General features: G+C 37.6%; 1 protein-coding gene and 1 long non-coding RNA gene across 5 annotated transcripts in view; one reads left to right on the top strand and one right to left on the bottom strand.

The window, feature by feature from the left end:
- ALCAM (activated leukocyte cell adhesion molecule) overlaps window positions 1-13,215 on the top strand; it is a 119,405-nt gene extending 106,190 nt beyond the window's left edge. For 2 of the 4 annotated variants that reach the window (XM_064644180.1, XM_064644182.1), the window contains exons 12-17: window positions 953-1,085; window positions 1,793-1,831; window positions 2,146-2,263; window positions 4,036-4,161; window positions 9,027-9,141; window positions 10,876-13,215. In XM_064644180.1, the coding sequence (XP_064500250.1) occupies window positions 953-1,085; window positions 1,793-1,831; window positions 2,146-2,263; window positions 4,036-4,161; window positions 9,027-9,114 (504 nt within the window). In that variant the 3' untranslated portion in view covers window positions 9,115-9,141; window positions 10,876-13,215. The remainder of the gene's footprint in view (window positions 1-952; window positions 1,086-1,792; window positions 1,832-2,145; window positions 2,264-4,035; window positions 4,162-9,026; window positions 9,142-10,875) is intronic. The other 2 variants (XM_064644181.1, XM_064644183.1) reach the window with 2 other exon arrangements.
- On the bottom strand, window positions 2,258-14,059 carry LOC135409107 (uncharacterized). The gene is made up of 4 exons (XR_010428022.1): window positions 13,276-14,059; window positions 9,210-9,297; window positions 8,004-8,145; window positions 2,258-5,560 (listed from the first exon to the last, which is right to left on the bottom strand). It is a non-coding gene; the product is annotated as an uncharacterized LOC135409107 (long non-coding RNA).
- Window positions 14,060-17,433: the final 3,374 nt, after the last annotated feature.

Here is a 17,433-nt window from a genome sequence, read left to right as displayed (position 1 = left end):
TCTCACTGGAAACAGAAGGGTAATGCATTCATCCTGGGGGATAAATAAGAAGTACCCATATATAGCAGGGAAAATACTTGGAAAACAACCAAACTGAAGTATTTTGGTATTGATTACCGCATCCCATGCAAAGCATTGCTACGTTTTGCCTTAGCAGGAAGAATAAATGAGACCTCTCTACAAACATTCAGTGACTGGAAGTACAATGCACAGTGCTCCTGTAGATTTCATTTTCAAATGAAACCTCATATGTTTTCAAATAGGTTTTGCTTTAAGCCTACAGAAATTATGTATAGCTGTCAAAATGTGTCCATTTACTTGAAGCTATAGGGCAGGATTTGTTGTGAAGCTATATAAATGATTGAAAATCATTTTCTCTGGATGTTGCATTAATCCAAGAATGAGGTACAGCAAATTTAAGGAACAACACATCACTATTACAGTACAGATACTACAGGTCCTACTAGATACACGTAGCTTGGCAAAATAATGCTTAGTGTGGAAACAACTTGGAAAGCTGAAAAGTGGAAAACTTAGAACAATCCTTTTCCTTATAAAGATATAAATGAAAAATAGCAAGATGGAAAGAAAGGATAGCTTAGAAGTTTGGGTTTTTCTTGAAGAATTTTATCACTTGGAATATTTTTTGAATAGTTGAAAGAAAAGCAAATACAGAATGTGGTTACCTTTCTTTAAAAAAGCCTCTTTATCATTGATCTTCCAGTGCACACTATACTATCTATAACTAGATATGTTGCCAAATTGTTTTCTTTCAGATATTCACATTACCATTTAATAAAATAATGCATATTTCAATTGCTATTGTTTGGAAAAGTGAAGTATTTGTTGAAAGACATTTCCCTCTGAATATTTTCAATGTGTAATACAGGTAGTGCATGTATTGTTTTTTGCTTTTTTAAAGGATACTAATCTTCATTTTTTACTTTTTCAGACAGAGGAAACAAAATATGTTAATGGGAAATTTGCCAGTAAAATTATAATTGCTCCTGAGGAAAATGTGACTTTAACTTGCATTGCAGAAAATGAGCTAGAAAGGACTGTGACCTCCATGAATGTCTCTGCTAGTGAGTGTCCTATAAAGATCATTTCCTTAAAGTTATAGTTTCTCATAAAGTACCCACACATCTCGCTCAAATGAAGAGTAGGTCTGCTTAGTAATGTTGATACTAAGATATTTAACCTTTTTGTCTTAAGTCAAGCAATTGTAAATCCACTCTGGATCAGTAGTACATAAAATTTATTGATAGCTTTCTAGATGAAGTGACTTAGTTTTCATGACTTTCTTGGCTAGCTATCTATTTACAACAGTAAACAATATAACAAAATAATATTACAACATAATAGTACAGAATATTGCAAAATAATACTTTATTAACAAGAGAGAAGTCTTTATTTATTACTAAATTAACATAATGTTTTAGTCTCCAAATTCCAGTTTATTACTACTGGTATGACTTGACTCACAACAGAAATCAGCCATACTGGGCTTTAATCAGATGCCACTTTTCAATGATGAAAGGTGGTGAAAAGCTACAGTTTGTGGAAGGCTAGCACACTTTAATATTACAGATTTTGAGTAAGATTCTTCAACTGGATATATTATATTACAAAGGAAACAAACACTTTTGTTTAAAGATGAGATTAATTACCTTGTTTGGCAAACACTGCATTAAGTTTCAGTTTCTGTCATTGCAGTAAATAGGCAATTAAAGGTGATGTTCAGGTCTAATACATTTTGTCTTTAATTTAATTTTAACATTTTTCATTTCAGTAAGTATTCCAGAATATGATGAGCCAGAGGATAGAACTGGTATGTATGTTTTCTGTCTCTATAACCCTTTCTTTTGATTGTCTTAGTTCAAGACCTACATAGTGTCAGTGCACAATTTCTGCAGTCCCTCAAAGGTGGACTTAATTTGAAATAACTTGTGCCATGATTGACTAAGACGTGATTTGCTTGAAGCTTAAAAGATGAAAGTACATTTAAAGAACAATGCCTACATTTTTTGTTTTATTTATTTTGACTTGCTGACCCCTTTTCCTGTTTCTGATGAAAATTCTTTAGAACTGGTGTAATGTTTTACTTTGTCCTAAGTCATCTCTAACTTTTCTTCTTTGCTTCAGATGACAATAGCGAAAAGGTTAATGACCAGGCAAAGCTAATAGTGGGAATTGTGGTCGGTCTTCTGCTGGTTGCCCTGGTTGCAGGTGTTGTCTACTGGCTCTATGTGAAGAAATCAAAGTAAGAATTTATGGAAAACTTCATGATAAATTCGAAAAAGAATAACCATAGGCAGAAGTGTACATTCACCTGTTTTCCTTCCTGCAGCATTCCAGTAGTCATGGGTGGGGAAAAGCTGTTACAGTACGTGCACTTAATAGAAAAAGGAAACTTGATACCTCTGGTTGGCTTGTCCTAATGGGTAACAGGACTCATCTCCTGGAGGTGGGGGTCTAAGATTTTCAAAGATGGTAGCTGTAATGAGGTTGTCTTTCCTGACAGCCAAGTCTGTGCTGGCTCTTGCATTTAAACACAGCACCTACTACTTAATTATGGAACTCGATGTGTGGGAGTCTGTGTGGCTTTGCTGGTGCTAGAAACTGTCTTCATCATTTGCTTTAAATATTGAATAACTTACAGAATAAGACTAAACCATCTCAGGGAGAAGAGTTGTTTTGTACTTTGAGATCTCTGAAGTAAAACTGGTAAAGGTAGAGCTTGTGTTGCTGAAAAGGCTGGAAGCTATCATCCAAATCAATATGCTTTAGCCATCCTAGGCATAGAACGGGATTTGCCAGTGAGGCCTGCTTGCTTTCAAGTTTCTTCGTTATCACAGGCTCATGTCAGAAAATAAATTGGATGATCTCAGGAAGTGACCACGTTTCTGCATCCTTTTGAAGCTGGTCATGACTGCATGCCATTTGGCCTTATCCCTGTACAGTTGTCTCCAGGGAGAACTGAGGGCAGGCTTGCTTTCTGAAGGCTCCTTACAGCTGCTTCTTATCAGGGGAGATTAGGGTAGTTATGCATAACATGCACAAATCAGTACAGGTGTAAAAGTAGTCTTAAAGTTCAATTGTTCTTTCTGTGGCCTTTCATTAAAATTAGATCAAATTAGATCTAAAATATACCAGTTGGATTTTACTATGAACAAATGTGTTTTCATTTATGTTATCCTTTTTTTACATAATACATAAGGACTTTACTTCAGCCATAACTGATCAGATTTTGGAAGTTTTTCAAATACAGAATTGTTACAAATCACCCAAGCACAGAACCACACTCAGATATAATACATAGAGGGGGTTTTTGTAAAGCTTATGCTTCTTTTGGTAAAAATTAAAAAGGATAACATACAGTGCTCTTCCACTCACATTTTGCTACTATTGTGATAATGTCTAGAATAATTTTATTTTTTTTGTTCCTTTTTGAATATGTGAATGTGGAATCATAAAACTGGTTCACTGGTTTGAGTTTTTGGGGTATAAGGAGGGCAGAGAAGGTAAAATAAGTAACTTTTCTTGTACCATTGTGTAGTATGGGGAGAGCTAACAGGAATTGTAGAATACAGCATGAGTTTATTAACTAAAATAACTTTTTCTGCTTCAGAGATAACATACAGCATATTCTAAATGGACAACACTTACTTTCCTCAAGCTTAGAGGAAAAATTAAAACTAGAATTGATTAGAGAGGTTCACTGGAAAAAACCCCCAAACCTTTATAGTTATATAATAGTCTCCATATTTGATATATGGTTACTGGCTTCTAAAACCCTTAATTGATGCATCATCATTGACAGTCTCCTGTTTTCAGGATATTTAAGTTGATCTAATGTTATACTCCCTGCTTTCTGTACACCATACTTGCAAGAGGAAGCAGAGTGCCAGTACCTATTCTGTCAAAGTTTTCATTATGACTTAGAGGCCAGAAGTCAAAGTAGAGCACATAAAAAGCACCTTACGCCTCTAGACACAACCTGTGTCTAATCACAACCCCTCCATCTCCATACAGGCCAGCAGTTCATAGTTATTTTTTAAACCCACCCTTGAACAGTAACTCAACTAATCTCTATCCCCAAAGTGACGCCAAAGGAAAGTCTGAGAAGGCAGCAGCACAGAACTTTGCAAGTCTGCCGAGGCAAGAAAAATATTACTTTTTTGTTATTGGTGTTGTGGTTTGTACAATATTCTATTGTCTTGTCATCCACACTAAGTAGGAATTATACTTGTAGCCTTGGAATATGTTCACAATAAATCACTTGTACAGTTATTCACTGCATCAGCTCCACTTGATGGAAAAACTGATTATTGCCACATATTCTTTTCAGTATGAATATTATCCCATAAATAAGGGACTCATCTGTATTCCACATTCTGCAACCCCCTCTTAAATAAAGAGCTGAGGCTACCTACCCCAGCATGCCTTGTTTCTCCTTCATCTGAGCAGAAGGCCAAACACTTGTTCTCTGCAGATTTCTCCTTTTTCCAAAAAGGATGTCTTAAACTAATCTGCACTGAACAGAATATATCTTAGCACTTCAGCATATTTCTAAAATTTTTGTGTCAGACCTCAGTTGAGTGATTCTAGGAGACCCATCTTCAGTAGATCCTTCATCTATGAAATTTTCACCTTGCCATTTTCACCAGCTGAGGGTACAGCGGAAATTAAAGATCTGGAATGGAAACAGTGCACTCAGCACCCTGTACCCTTGCTCTCTAGTCATGGCAGTTCTGCATGTAGATCAGACCTTTGCCCCATTTTTGTGCCTGAGGTTTGGAGATGCACAAATCTCAAGTCACATGAGGCTGGATTGAGGTTAAAAGTGGTTTAAAATCTGGTGAAGGAAAGTTCAGCTGGGCAAGTTGATGCACAGCAGCAGTCTTAAGATTGTTCATACTCGGAGCACACCAAACTCTTCAAATACTTCCCAGATCCCAGTAGTCAAAACTGTTTCTCTGAAATGGAACACTTGAAGCATAGCAGTAAAAATATCAGCCTTTCTGATATTTTATAAGAAACAAGCATATGAATCCAAATATGTAGGAAACTTGCTGTATGTTATGAAAAAGACTCATTTGTATTGGGTTTTGTGCAGTTCCCTTCCAGGGAAAAGACATAGTTACATGACACAAATCCTTTGTAAAAGGCCACCACATAAATTAAAAAATTGTCACCAATTTCTTGGTGACTGGAATATTTTTCTAATATCTGTCTTTTTCCTTGCTGATGGACATTTGAAAATAATTGGAGGAAGTGCAAGGCAAGATTGGGGTAAATAGGAGGAGATTGCCGATAGTCCCAATTTGAATGTACAAGATCATCAGCTCCTAGAAAATTTTTTGCATCAGTGCAGTTGAGTGTCTGATGTGCCTTTCAAAAGGGATGCAAGCTTTAATGAAATTCTTGGCTCTTGCTTCAGCATGCAGAACTACACTGATGTCTGTCCTCTTACCTGTCATTGTCTCAAGCTTGGGTAACAAGGAAAAACAGCACTGCCTCCTGTCTTCCTTAAACATTGTTGAGGGCAAGGCCTGGACTTGCAAGATGAAAAGAAATCCGAAATTAAAACCCTACAACAATTTTCGGGACACCTATATGCAGTCTGTATTTACAGTACAACAGGCAAAACAATTGACATGGAAAATGTATCTGAACAAAATCTATTAAAATAGCAGCCTCTCAAAATGCACACATTCCAAAGAAAGCTAAAAATCTCACTTCAGTATTACTTGCAAAGAGATTTTGATTAGGAATCCCTGAGGATAATTATTTTCCTGAAGAGCAAGCATAGATATGTGTAAAGTATGAGTCATAATTTTAGCTCAGAATGATTCATGTTTTACAAATTAATTTAAAAAAAAAAAGAATAACTAAAGCCAACTTCTCACTCCTCAGAACAACAGGGCCAGAGCACGGGAAGGTGTGGGCTTTGTTTGTGGAGCTGCAGATAATGTTACAGTGTGAGAGAGTGCTCCAGGCCTAGGCAGAGTGGGCTGTCTACCCTTTCTGGCAAATCCTCAGGAATATTTCTGTCCATTCAGACTACGTTCCCCAGCTGCTCAGATATCATCAGGAAGTTGCTCTTGAGTTGCAGATGGAGTGAGCTGACAGGAGTTAATGCACGAAGAGTAAGGAACAACTGTTGTTGAATGCTAAGCTGGCAAAGGACCATTTGTCCTGCGCCTCAATCACCTCAGGAAGCGATGGAAACCATGTTTTGAGACATTTCTGTTACAAACCCAAGCCACGTCTGTCAAGCCCTGAGGATTGGTGCCATGCCAGAGTCGGCTGTTCCTCTGCTGTTGGCAGAGCACTGCCAGTGGATCACACTGCTGCAACTTAGCACAAAATTTCTCTTGTGTCTTTTAACGACACTATTTAAATAGCACTAAAAAAGGCAGCAGTATTGTTTGTGCTAAGGTGGTTAATCTGCCTAGATATTGCTATCTGGGGAACAACTAAAAAAAAGGGTCAGCAAGATCACTGAACCATCATAAATAAACAGCTACATTTCAGTCTCGGGCATTGAGAATCGAAATCCATCTGATTGTCAGACATGAAAAACTGCTGCTACTCTCATTTCAAGCAAGTGGTTTATAACATCCTCAAAAAGAGTTCTGGATCTCCTGCCTCTTTCAAAGTCACAGTGTTGCCCTTTAGGTCTCCCATTTTCACTCGTTGTGGCTTTAGGAAAATAGAGGTGACATTTAGTTTCATTGAATGCAGAACTAAAATAGAGCACTTTAAAACTCAAAACCTGATCTCATTGCAGCATCTCCTAGCTTTAATCACCGAATAATTTTAACCTAATCAAAGACCAGTAACGCTGGTTACAGTTCCGTCTGCTGTTAAGTGTCAGGTCATATGAGATTCAGTCTGCTTTGGGCACTGTAAAACTCTTGATAAGAGGCCAAATAAAAAGGATCACACTGAGCTATGCCAATAGTCTATCCAGTCTCCCAGAGCAAACATAAGCAGACATGAGGACAGACGTGCAGGATCCTGCTTTCTTGCCTCCAACTCATTTCAGCTCAGGTAATTGCCTGAGTCCAGATTCTTTCAGCTTTTCATCTCTTTCGCTGTTGTCTCCAATTTTGTGTGACTTATATATGGAAAAGACTCATTAGCTGCATGACAAGCCAAATTATGTGCTCAGCCTAAACCAAACATTTTTTTAAATTTAAATTAAAAACTTTTTTATATTACAAGGGATTTTTTTTGAGGGGTTGTTTCTTTTTTGTGAGGATTAAAGAGATTTGTGAAAGGTTATTAAGAAGGTCAGTTATCACAGAAGGTCAGTCTCTACTGAAGCACTGAATTTTATTCTTCATTGCATTTCACATCCTTTCCTTTTAATGCATATCACGTGTTTCAGGTTTTGAATACCAGAAAAAAGTAGAATGTTATTGCGCAATAGAAATTTACCACTGTAGAATAAGTTACTAATACTGTCTCAGCACGAAATTAAATTTGCCTGCAGTAAAGAGGAGTCCAGATCTTTGCAGTAAGTAGGTTTTCAACAGCAACACCTTTCTATCAATTACACAAATATAATAGAGGCACTCTAAAACCAATCGTAAAAGGCAAATGCAGTTTTGAAGCATTAAAACTTAGAGCCATTCAGGAGATAACCTCCTCTAAAACAAAAAACATTTTAGAATGGTGCCATTCGCTGTAGTCTCTGGGCTCTGGGATCCAGAATCCCATGCTCTCCTGGCACTCCACCTCAAGAGCTGCTCCCCAGCCCAGAAAGCAGCATTTCAGCACCACTCCCAGAGGTGTTGGGGGTTAGGTGCATTTGCACCCCATCGGAAGCCTTTCAGAGACAAAGACTAAACTGTCAGTACCACTCAAGGGTACTTGAGCTCAGGGCACACACAGTTCGTAGCCACTGCTCACGGCCTCTGCTCAGATGGAGGATGTGCACAGAAACACTCCACCAGCAAAAGTTCAGATCAGCGGTTTGGGGAGGTACATACCTGCATGGTGTCAGCGTGACATGTCACAGTTTCCTGCTAACCTGTGTCTTCATTGTATTTTGCAAGTCAGCGTCACTGCGGGTCTTTACCCTGAAGCAAGGGCGAGCATATGCATGAATCTGTCACAACAGACCTCACTTTTCTGTAGGGGAAACAAATTATCTGTAGAGAAAATGCGTATACGATAATCTGCTTTGACACAAGGGATTTACTTTGTCCCACTCAAACACATTTGCCCATTTACATTTTAAAAATTGCGGCCTTCAAAATGTTATCGCAGCACTGCAGGAATCTTTCACCTTGGCAGACAGTGAGGCTTCTCACAGATTAAATGAATGGCATAGTGGTTTTATTGTGCTAAGCTAAACTAAGCACTTAACTCATTAATTCATCTCCACTACTTGCAATAAGGAAGACCTATTTTAAATGAGGCATACCTCTTCCCCCCCCAAACATCTACACAATTTCATCTTTGCCCAAAGCTTGTCAGTCACAGCTAGCACAGCTCTAGAAAACAGAGTGTGATTTTTTTTTCAGTGTTGCCAGAATTTTCATGAATTTCTTCACATTTAAAGAGCTTCCGTTTGGCACGGGCTCTGTAAGTCATTTACTACAAGTACACAAAAGATTGCTGTGTTGATCAAGATATCTTAGCCACACTTGTAACATTTTAGTATGCCTTAAAGCAAACTCTTGTTTTTTGAAACAAGCTACACAATTACTTTGTCAGGAAACATGGATCTCCACAACTGGTTTAACCTTGCTAAATGTCTGCTAGCTCAGGATAATTCTGAATTCCTCAAGAGGTAAATCAAACACACAGAGCCCTACTGCAATACTTCCTGTGGTACCAACACCAGTGGGGGATCTGGTGCTGTTGGCCTATTTACAGACATATGCAAACCTGCTGAGAACAGAACCTGTCAAAGTTTTCTGTTCGAGGTGAGGAGGCAGTGTCATTAATGTGAGGATGGAACAAAACGCTGTAGACGTGCAAAAATGACCTTCTTTTTTACATTATAGGACAGCATCAAAACATGTAGACAAAGATCTTGGAAATATAGAAGAAAACAAAAAACTAGAGGAAAACAATCATAAATCTGAAACTTAAGAGAAAGTGTGTCAGTCATCATTCCAGGTAAGTGTTTAATATTGCAGAATTTAACATCCCTTTGTCCACCATTTGTGGAATCTGTTGTTGCTCACCTTCCAGAGATGAGGCAGAGGGGTCACTTTGAGTGGTGTAGTATCAGGACAGACAGACTCAAGCTTCTGGCCAGTTAAGAATTTGAAGCTGCACACAGAGATATTAAAACAAGTCTGACATTTAGATGTAACTTAATACTAGGCTTTATTTTAATCCACATACTTGAGGAAATGAAAATACAAATTTATATAATGTGTCACTGTGGTACACGTGTGTGTGTATGTGTATATATGAAGAATATATTTAGGTAGAGTTAGAAGGTTTCAAGTTGTGACTTGAAATGTTTACAGGAACCTTCTTCTCTTACTGAAAAATAACAGTTTCCAAGTTCTCAGTCAGCTTTGTTCATCATTAGTGCAAATGGCATGAGACTTCCTTTAGAACAAAACAATTCTTTTCACTCTAGATTTTCCATACTTTTACTAGGATCAATTTTATCCTGTAAAGAGACACTGTATATTACGTTTAGCATGAAAGTTTCCCCTGCTGGGTTCTGTGCACCAGCGATTCGGTAGATGCCGAACTTCTGTTTGGAATTACAGGAGCACTACAGAGCACCAACAGCACCACCCTGTGCTCACACATATATACACCACTGCTGCATGTATATATGCCACTCCTCTTAGAACCCAAAGTAGGGGTTTAGACCATTCTTATGGCCAGTTTAGGACATTTAAAATCTGGGGTAGCCCAAGAGTCTGGAAACCAGCTGACCATACAGAGGTTTGTTCAGTTAGTCATCAGCTGTTCTTAAAAATGAGAGTAGTTCCCGTTCAGTAGTGCTGCATTGTACCTTCCTCCACAGGAAAGCTGTAGGCAGCCCTGATTTTCAGGGATCTTAAGTAAATAGCATTGGACACCTTCTTGAGGTAGTAGGGTTTTAAAGCATGTAGTGGAACTATGGTATTTCATATTTACATTAAAAGGTTTCTTATTTAAATAAATACAGCTGCCATTAATAATACCGGTATTGTCTGGTATTGTACTTTATAAAGTACAAGCCACAAGTTTTACGTTAAATATTCAAAATTCACTGAATTAGATAAAGCACTTATACGTTATATAAAGAGATGCAGCATTGCTATAGGCACTTTACTAGTAATATCATTGTTTTATAATTTGAAAAAGGGAATTGGGAATATCAAAATTATATCCTATAAATGATTAAAAAGTAGAAAAGAAGTAGATTTGGATTTTGAAAAAGTTGCAGCATAATTACCCAGCATTCCTACTACAATTCTACGGGGAAATTCTGTAATCTTTTTGCTTAGGCCTTCATCTGTATTTTTTGCCTGGTCCTGGTACCTTCTGCAACATTGTGATACTGAGGTGATTAGATGAAGTTAGCTGGGGGTATTCATTTAACATAGGAGTTCAAATAACATTGTGTGCCTTCAGTGCAATCGTTTACTCTGTATTTCTTCAGATCAGTAGATCTACATAAATGAAATGGACATAAATCCATTACATACCAGATAAACACTGGATTTACTGGGAACAGTATTACAACAGGCTACTCTTGTCATGAAAGAAAGTGTTCATGTCATTGAACAGCAGAAGAAAGTACTATTCATGTAGCTGTTTATTTGAAGGTTAGATACTGAGTAGTTATGATGGTTAATATACTTTAAAGTGTTTAACTGGCTTTATCTTTCATATTTTCAGAGAATACATATAGACCAATTGAAGCATGAACGTGGATTGTATTTAAACATATACAAAGAAGTGACAGCTATTCATGGTTCAAGTATTAAGCAGATCATACTACCAAGTTTTCAAAGGATTTTAGACATAATTATCTCAAGATAAAAAAACCCCACAAACTAATTTTGGCAACAGCCATGATAATAGGTCACCATGTTGTGTTCTGTTCGAAATATTTTTTTGTAAATGTCTGCACTGAAGATTTCTTTTTGTTTGCCTTTATGTAAATTTTTTACGTAGCTATTTTTATACACTGTAAGGCTTTGTTCTGGGAGTTGCTGTTAATCTGATGTATAGTGTAATGGTTTTTATTTCAATTGTTTTTATGACACCCTTTGAGCAGGTACATGTCTAGTTCTGGTTGTTTTCAGTGAAGCCTCTGGTTTGTAGCAAGTACCTACAGTGTAAGATTGTCTTAAAGGAAAATGTCAAACTCCTTTTTCATTCTTTGAAGTCATGATAAAGCAGAAGGGTGACAGCTGTGACAAGAATAAACTAAGATGTTAATGAAAGTGAATGTTTAAAAAACAATGCAAAGCTAAACAAGCCAGAAGGGGAATAAAGAGGTTCCCTGAAGAAGTCTGGGTATTAAGCAAGGAACACTATGAAAAATTCCTAGCCTACATACAGACGGTGGCTAATAATCCTTTCCTTCTAGAGCAAGACACGCATTTTATTGATCATTATGAGTCGTCTTTCATGTTAGCATTAGGATAAGGAACTGGAATTCTGGGTTATTTTTGATTCCTTTATGTTATTCGCTGCCTTAAAGTACTGTAAATTGTCATTTCAAAGAGATACCAGTCAGAATTGGAACCTTTTTTAAAAAAGTGGTCATATCAAAGCTGCATTTTTTTCCCACAAAAATAGAATATATATATTTTTTGTGTGTTTTTGTTAACTATGCTACAGATATTGAATGCACCTTGAGATAATTTTAGTGTTTTTAACTGGTACCTAATTTATCAAACAGTACATATAATTGTAACAATGAAATGTCTATGTATCTTTAGTTACATTCAAGTTTGTAACTTTATAAACATGTTTTTTGCTTGAGGGAATTTTTAGAATGGTACTTGATAAGAGAAGGTTTTAGGGTGAATGGCCAAAAGGAAGTCGTACTTAAGGGAGATGTTTCAATTTATCCAGAAGGTTAGTTTCTGGAAGACAGTAACAGGCATCTTTGATGGAAGGAAAGAGCAGATTAAGCAGAACATCAGGTTTCCATTTACAAATATCCAGGGAAAAAGTAAGTTTTTATAGACTGGTAGGCAAAAATAAATAAATAAATAAATAGATAAATAAATAAATAAATAAATAAATGAAAAAGATGGACGTTAGGAAATGTATTTTGCCACTTTTGCATTATTTAGGGGGAAGAAAACACTGTTACTTGTAAATTTGTAAAATGTTAAATGTCTGGGCAGTAGTGACTGATGTCTTAATAAAAGCTTCCTGTAGTGCATTGGCATGGATTAAATACATAAGATGTCCTATAAACTCTATGCTGTATAAAATATTAGAGGGAAATCCTGTTATATGCCTCTAAACTTTAATTTGTTACTGTTTTATTTGGCAAAAAAGAAAAAAAAAATTATAATCTTGGTCAATATTTAAACCAAAGTAAAATGGGGGAAAAACCAAAGTAATTTGTTTTGCATGGCTAAGCCATTCTGTTATCTCTGTAAATATTGTGATTTTTTTCTTTTTAGAATTTTGTTAAAAAAATTCTAAAATTTTTAAACACCTCTTTTTCCAAAATAAAACGTGAACACACAAAAAAGTTACTTTATATATAAATATATCTTTTTCTTTTGGTGCGAGAACACTGCCAAGTGATATACGTTTTTTAAAAGAAAAAAACAAATTCAGTGGGCATGACTCTAAATGGGAAAAGTTGTAACAGAGTCCTGTGAAGGAGTGTGCAAATATCACCTGTCTTTGTTTATAACACTACAAATAGTTCTTAAATACAGAGAGGAAACTTCCAAAGATAGGGAAACTTCCGAAGGGAAAGCATAGGGAAGGGCTGAAAATTTTCATACCACTGTCAGGGGAATACAGGGCAAAGGAGAAGAAAAAAAGTCCTTCAGCTTCCACAGCTACAGAAGAAGGAATAAAACCAACTCCTCGCCTTTTGGGATTCTGCTAGATCTCCTATGCACTTTAAATCGTCAGTCCTAGGAGCTGGGCTTTTCACTGCTCCGAGTTCACTATAGGCAAGTTTCAAGAACCAAGAGTGCAAAAGAATTAATGTTTCTATCCATGCCTAAACAACAATAAAACTGAAGTATGTCTTCACTTGCTTGTCTGAAATCTCAGTTTACCAGAACACGTACGAGCATGAGGGAGGGCACTTACCCAGAGCTCACGCTGCTGCTCACTGTAATCCTGCAAATATACCTCAATAGTCGTCTGGGATGAAAATTCCAGCAAAGCCAAGGGGTCTTGGTGTGGGTTTGTGGACCTTCTCCTGGACCGCAGGGTCAGGACCTAGGGAGCATAAACACTCGCTCAGAGAAAAGCACGTGCCCAGCTGGCACACAGAACTTTCCCAGAGTTCTTCATGGACGTCTGTGCTTGTGACCTGGATTTAAAAATTACCATATCAGTGAAACTTAGGGGGCCTGTTCAAATCTGAGTTTGTACACCACACCAGAGTTCAACCTTAGTTTACTTCACACAGGAAGAAAAACAAATCCCTGCTTACAAATGGTTTAAAAGCACGGCAAAGGGGAGTAGGGGAGAGCCCACCCTCTTGCTTTACAGTCAGGAAATAAGGTGATTTGTGGTGTCTGTTCATGGCTATGCTGGAAACTGCCACTGAGCTTGGAACAAACCAACAGGTTTGGCTGCATGCTGCAAAGGCGGCATCCTGCAAAAACATTCCACAAGCTTCCTGAGCAACTCTGTGAGTCCTCAGAAGCAATAATACCAAAACTATAGCTGTGCTGCAGTGGATATGAACCACTATTAAAACACACAGAAATGTTGTAATGGTGCAGCCAGAAGGTGAGGCCTTTCGGAAAGGAGGGGAAAAAAAAAAGTACTTAGGGCCAACACAACAAAAGGCAAAGCATCAGGGACATTTTGTACTGGTTCTGAGTACTACAGAATAGCCTCTGTCTGAGGGCTTTGCTGCACCTACAACTACTGCACTGCTGGGACCAGCAGCTGGTCAGAGCCTAAACGGGGAAAGCGCTGACCTGACTGCTGCTGGCCAGTGAAGCAAACACTCCACACCTGGTTGTCCCTGTATTATCCAGGGCTTGCCAGCATCAACCCAGCACCACAGATGGTTTAGGCAATATGTTACACTTTCCCTGGACAGCGAGTTTTCATCCTGTCATGTTTCGAAAAACATATACAAGTAACTCTAAATTCTATACTGATTATTATTTGAACATTATGAGATACTAATGTGAGTTTTATCCACAAAGACATACAAAGAATGACTAAATGTAAATTTATTGTCTTTGTTTTTTATGATAAATTTTGTCAGGGAACATCCGATGTTCACCTAATAGCTTCAGCTGCTGGCTGTTGCAGTTAAATCTGATTTACTTGTAGTACCACATGTAGCTGGATACCTTCCTGTTGACTTCATATTTAGACAGCCATATGTCTGTAATTATCTCGGCTAAGATTAAGCAATGACATATGAAATGAGATCATGACCTCCTGTGTCAACCACATCTGTGCAAATGTTTTCTGGGTTTCCTTTTGACAAGAACGCATCTGCATTCAGGTGTCTGTTTCCAAGAATTGCCCAATATAGGGGTTTCAAACAGGTTTCTCCTCCAGGCAGAAGGAGATGGAGGGAACATAGGAGGTATATAACTTTGAGTTATATGCTTCTAACCCCTGAAGGGCTCCCAAGTTCTTCTGGAAAAGGGTAGCATCCTCAAGCTGGCACAATTCAGTGCTGAGCAAGGCTGACTTCAGCCTTCCCTCACGGTGGTCTGCCAGAGAGGGAGGGTGAGAAGGGAAGTAGACAGGCTGCAAACAAACCAACCAACCAACCCACCACACATCCCTCTTGGCTGTGTACGCTTCATATGTAATGCAGCACACACATTCAGTAATGATTTGCTACATTTCAAATTATTAGGGAATCAGAAGCTTATTACTTATTATCAAATTATGCCAAAGTCAATTTCTAAAACAAGACTAACTCCATCCACCCAGCCACTCACAATTCTTTAAATATCTATAAATGTAATTCATACATTTTTCTCATTTACATTCTAAATAGGGGCATTTTTTTCTGTTAGCAGCAAGACATTTACTTTGATGTAGTAATGAATTTCATCTTGAGAAGGTAGAGCCTGACAAATTATTGGGAAATTTTGTTCCTTAGTGAGAAAACAGTAATGTACCTCTCTTATCACTCACCTACTCCCCCCCAGATGTTTTGCCTCTTCTTATGCTCTACCTGGTGATACAGCTAAGGCTTCTGTCATCCTCTGTTCCCTGTCTTAGTGCTCATTTCCACATCCCCTGTTCTGTATGGATTGACTCTCTGCTGCCCTTGCCATCAGTTGTTTATTTGTAGGACATCCAGCTCAGAAATGACAAAGCACCTTGAGATAAATACCAGCAATTTAACACAACTATAAACATGAAATGGACTGTGAAACAGGGAAAAAAAATGTAGAAACAGACTAAACTTCCCATGCTGGGGCTTCTACATGTTCATATCCATTGTTGTGGAGTCCCTGTGAAGTTTCCCTGTTTTGGGAAAATAGCAGAAAAGCGTAACCCACACTGCAAAGGTTCAGCTGTAATACCATAACCTACACTTGTAACACCAATGTGCCTTTTTTTTTTTAATGGTACTGGAATGTCAGCACAAGTCTTACGTTTAAGGATATAGATTAAATTCTATTTAAATATAATGATTTCTACTCATATGCTTTTTCTTGGAAAAAGCTGTCTCTCTTTCAATGTAAACCTACATGCAACCTCACTCAGATAAATTCTACAATATAATAACAGAACAATTATAAAATTATATAGAATATAATAATATAACAATAATTATATAACAAGCTACATAATGAATCTTATATTAAAAGAGGCCAATTACAAATCCAGAACAATGCTTCCCTCAGCTCAAACTCACATCACCCTAATCCCTTCTCCTCCCTGCTCCTCGAGATTTTCACTAGAACAGTTAAGTACCTGAATGGGTACATCACTGAGGTAAGTTTGTTTTCTCCAGGCCTAGAAAGCAGATACAAATTCAGATTGTGTTGTTAGTGTTCAATAATGTCTACACACCAGATCAGAGATTTCATTAATATTTGCATCTGCCACAAGAAGAGCTATTCTAGATGGACAACAGAATACATTTAAAAGGAAGAACATATAATTGAATCTAAATTCAGGAAATGAAATGAATTAAAGAATCAAATAAAACCTCATATAGACAAAATATTTCCACAAATTCAATTTCAAAGATGTTGATATAAAATATCTCTCTGGTTTTATTACTCTAAATAAAGAAAGATCACACTCATTTCCACAAATTTAAGAAAGTAAACACAACAAACACAACTGGCCAAAGTGACTACACTTGCTAAACAGAAAGAAACATGATATGGAAATCAGATCAGACAGACTTTCTGATAAAATTAGAGTTAGCAAGATTCCAGTGTGTGGAATACTCAGCCTTTTGGCTAAGATCAAGTGCAGTATCTATGATAAAGTAGTTTCAATTCTATGTGCAATGTCTTTCTAACCCCCACTCACCGCACTTGAAGTAATCCATTTTGCAGTTCAGTCTGGGTTTGCTGTGTCTCCTGCTGGGTCCCGGATTTTCCTAATCCAAACCACATGAGGAAAATCAGGGGGGAAGCAGAGGTTTTTTAACTGAAATTTTTACACACATTAGAGGCAGGGATAAGAAGTACTAGTTTGTCAGCAAAAGTAATCAGTGGACAGAAGAAAGTCATATTTGTGAGCCAGCTTCTCTCACACTGCCTCTGCCTGAGAAATCAATTGTTTGGTCCTTCAAAGAGGGAGTGTGGAGAGAAGGGAAGAGTAAAACTGACAGTAAATAGGAGCATAACTCACTACCGGTTATCTTCAACGACAGCTAAATATTTTTTTAAAGTGGAAATTTAAAAAAAAAGAAGTGAAAAAAGAATCTGAGATGGGAATGTTGCTGTGGTCAGTGCCCTCCAAGAATGCAGTCCTTGGACAGATGCAGTGCTCCATCTTAATGCTCTCTCTACCGCTCTCCCTGGAGCACTTATTCAAACATTTGCTCTCTCCTCATTAGATATATGCTTTTCTACATTTACACTAGCTGAAAGGTGCTAATAGCTATCACCTTGGATCTGGTGATATAAGGCAGTCAGAGCAATCCTTTATAAAGCTGCTACCCTTAGTGGCCATCTTTAGCTCCGGCAGAGGAAGCCACCATATCTCTTTATATAGCTCCAGAGAGGGAACAGTCTATAGTACTGGGCAGAGATAAATTCAACAAATTAACAAATCCATCTAGTTCCAGTT

Source organism: Pseudopipra pipra, chromosome 2, assembly GCF_036250125.1.
Source record: "Pseudopipra pipra isolate bDixPip1 chromosome 2, bDixPip1.hap1, whole genome shotgun sequence".
In the NCBI taxonomy this organism is placed as follows: domain Eukaryota; kingdom Metazoa; phylum Chordata; class Aves; order Passeriformes; family Pipridae; genus Pseudopipra; species Pseudopipra pipra.
Note: the sequence above shows the minus strand (reverse complement) of the source record. Positions and strands in the feature narration are given on the sequence as shown.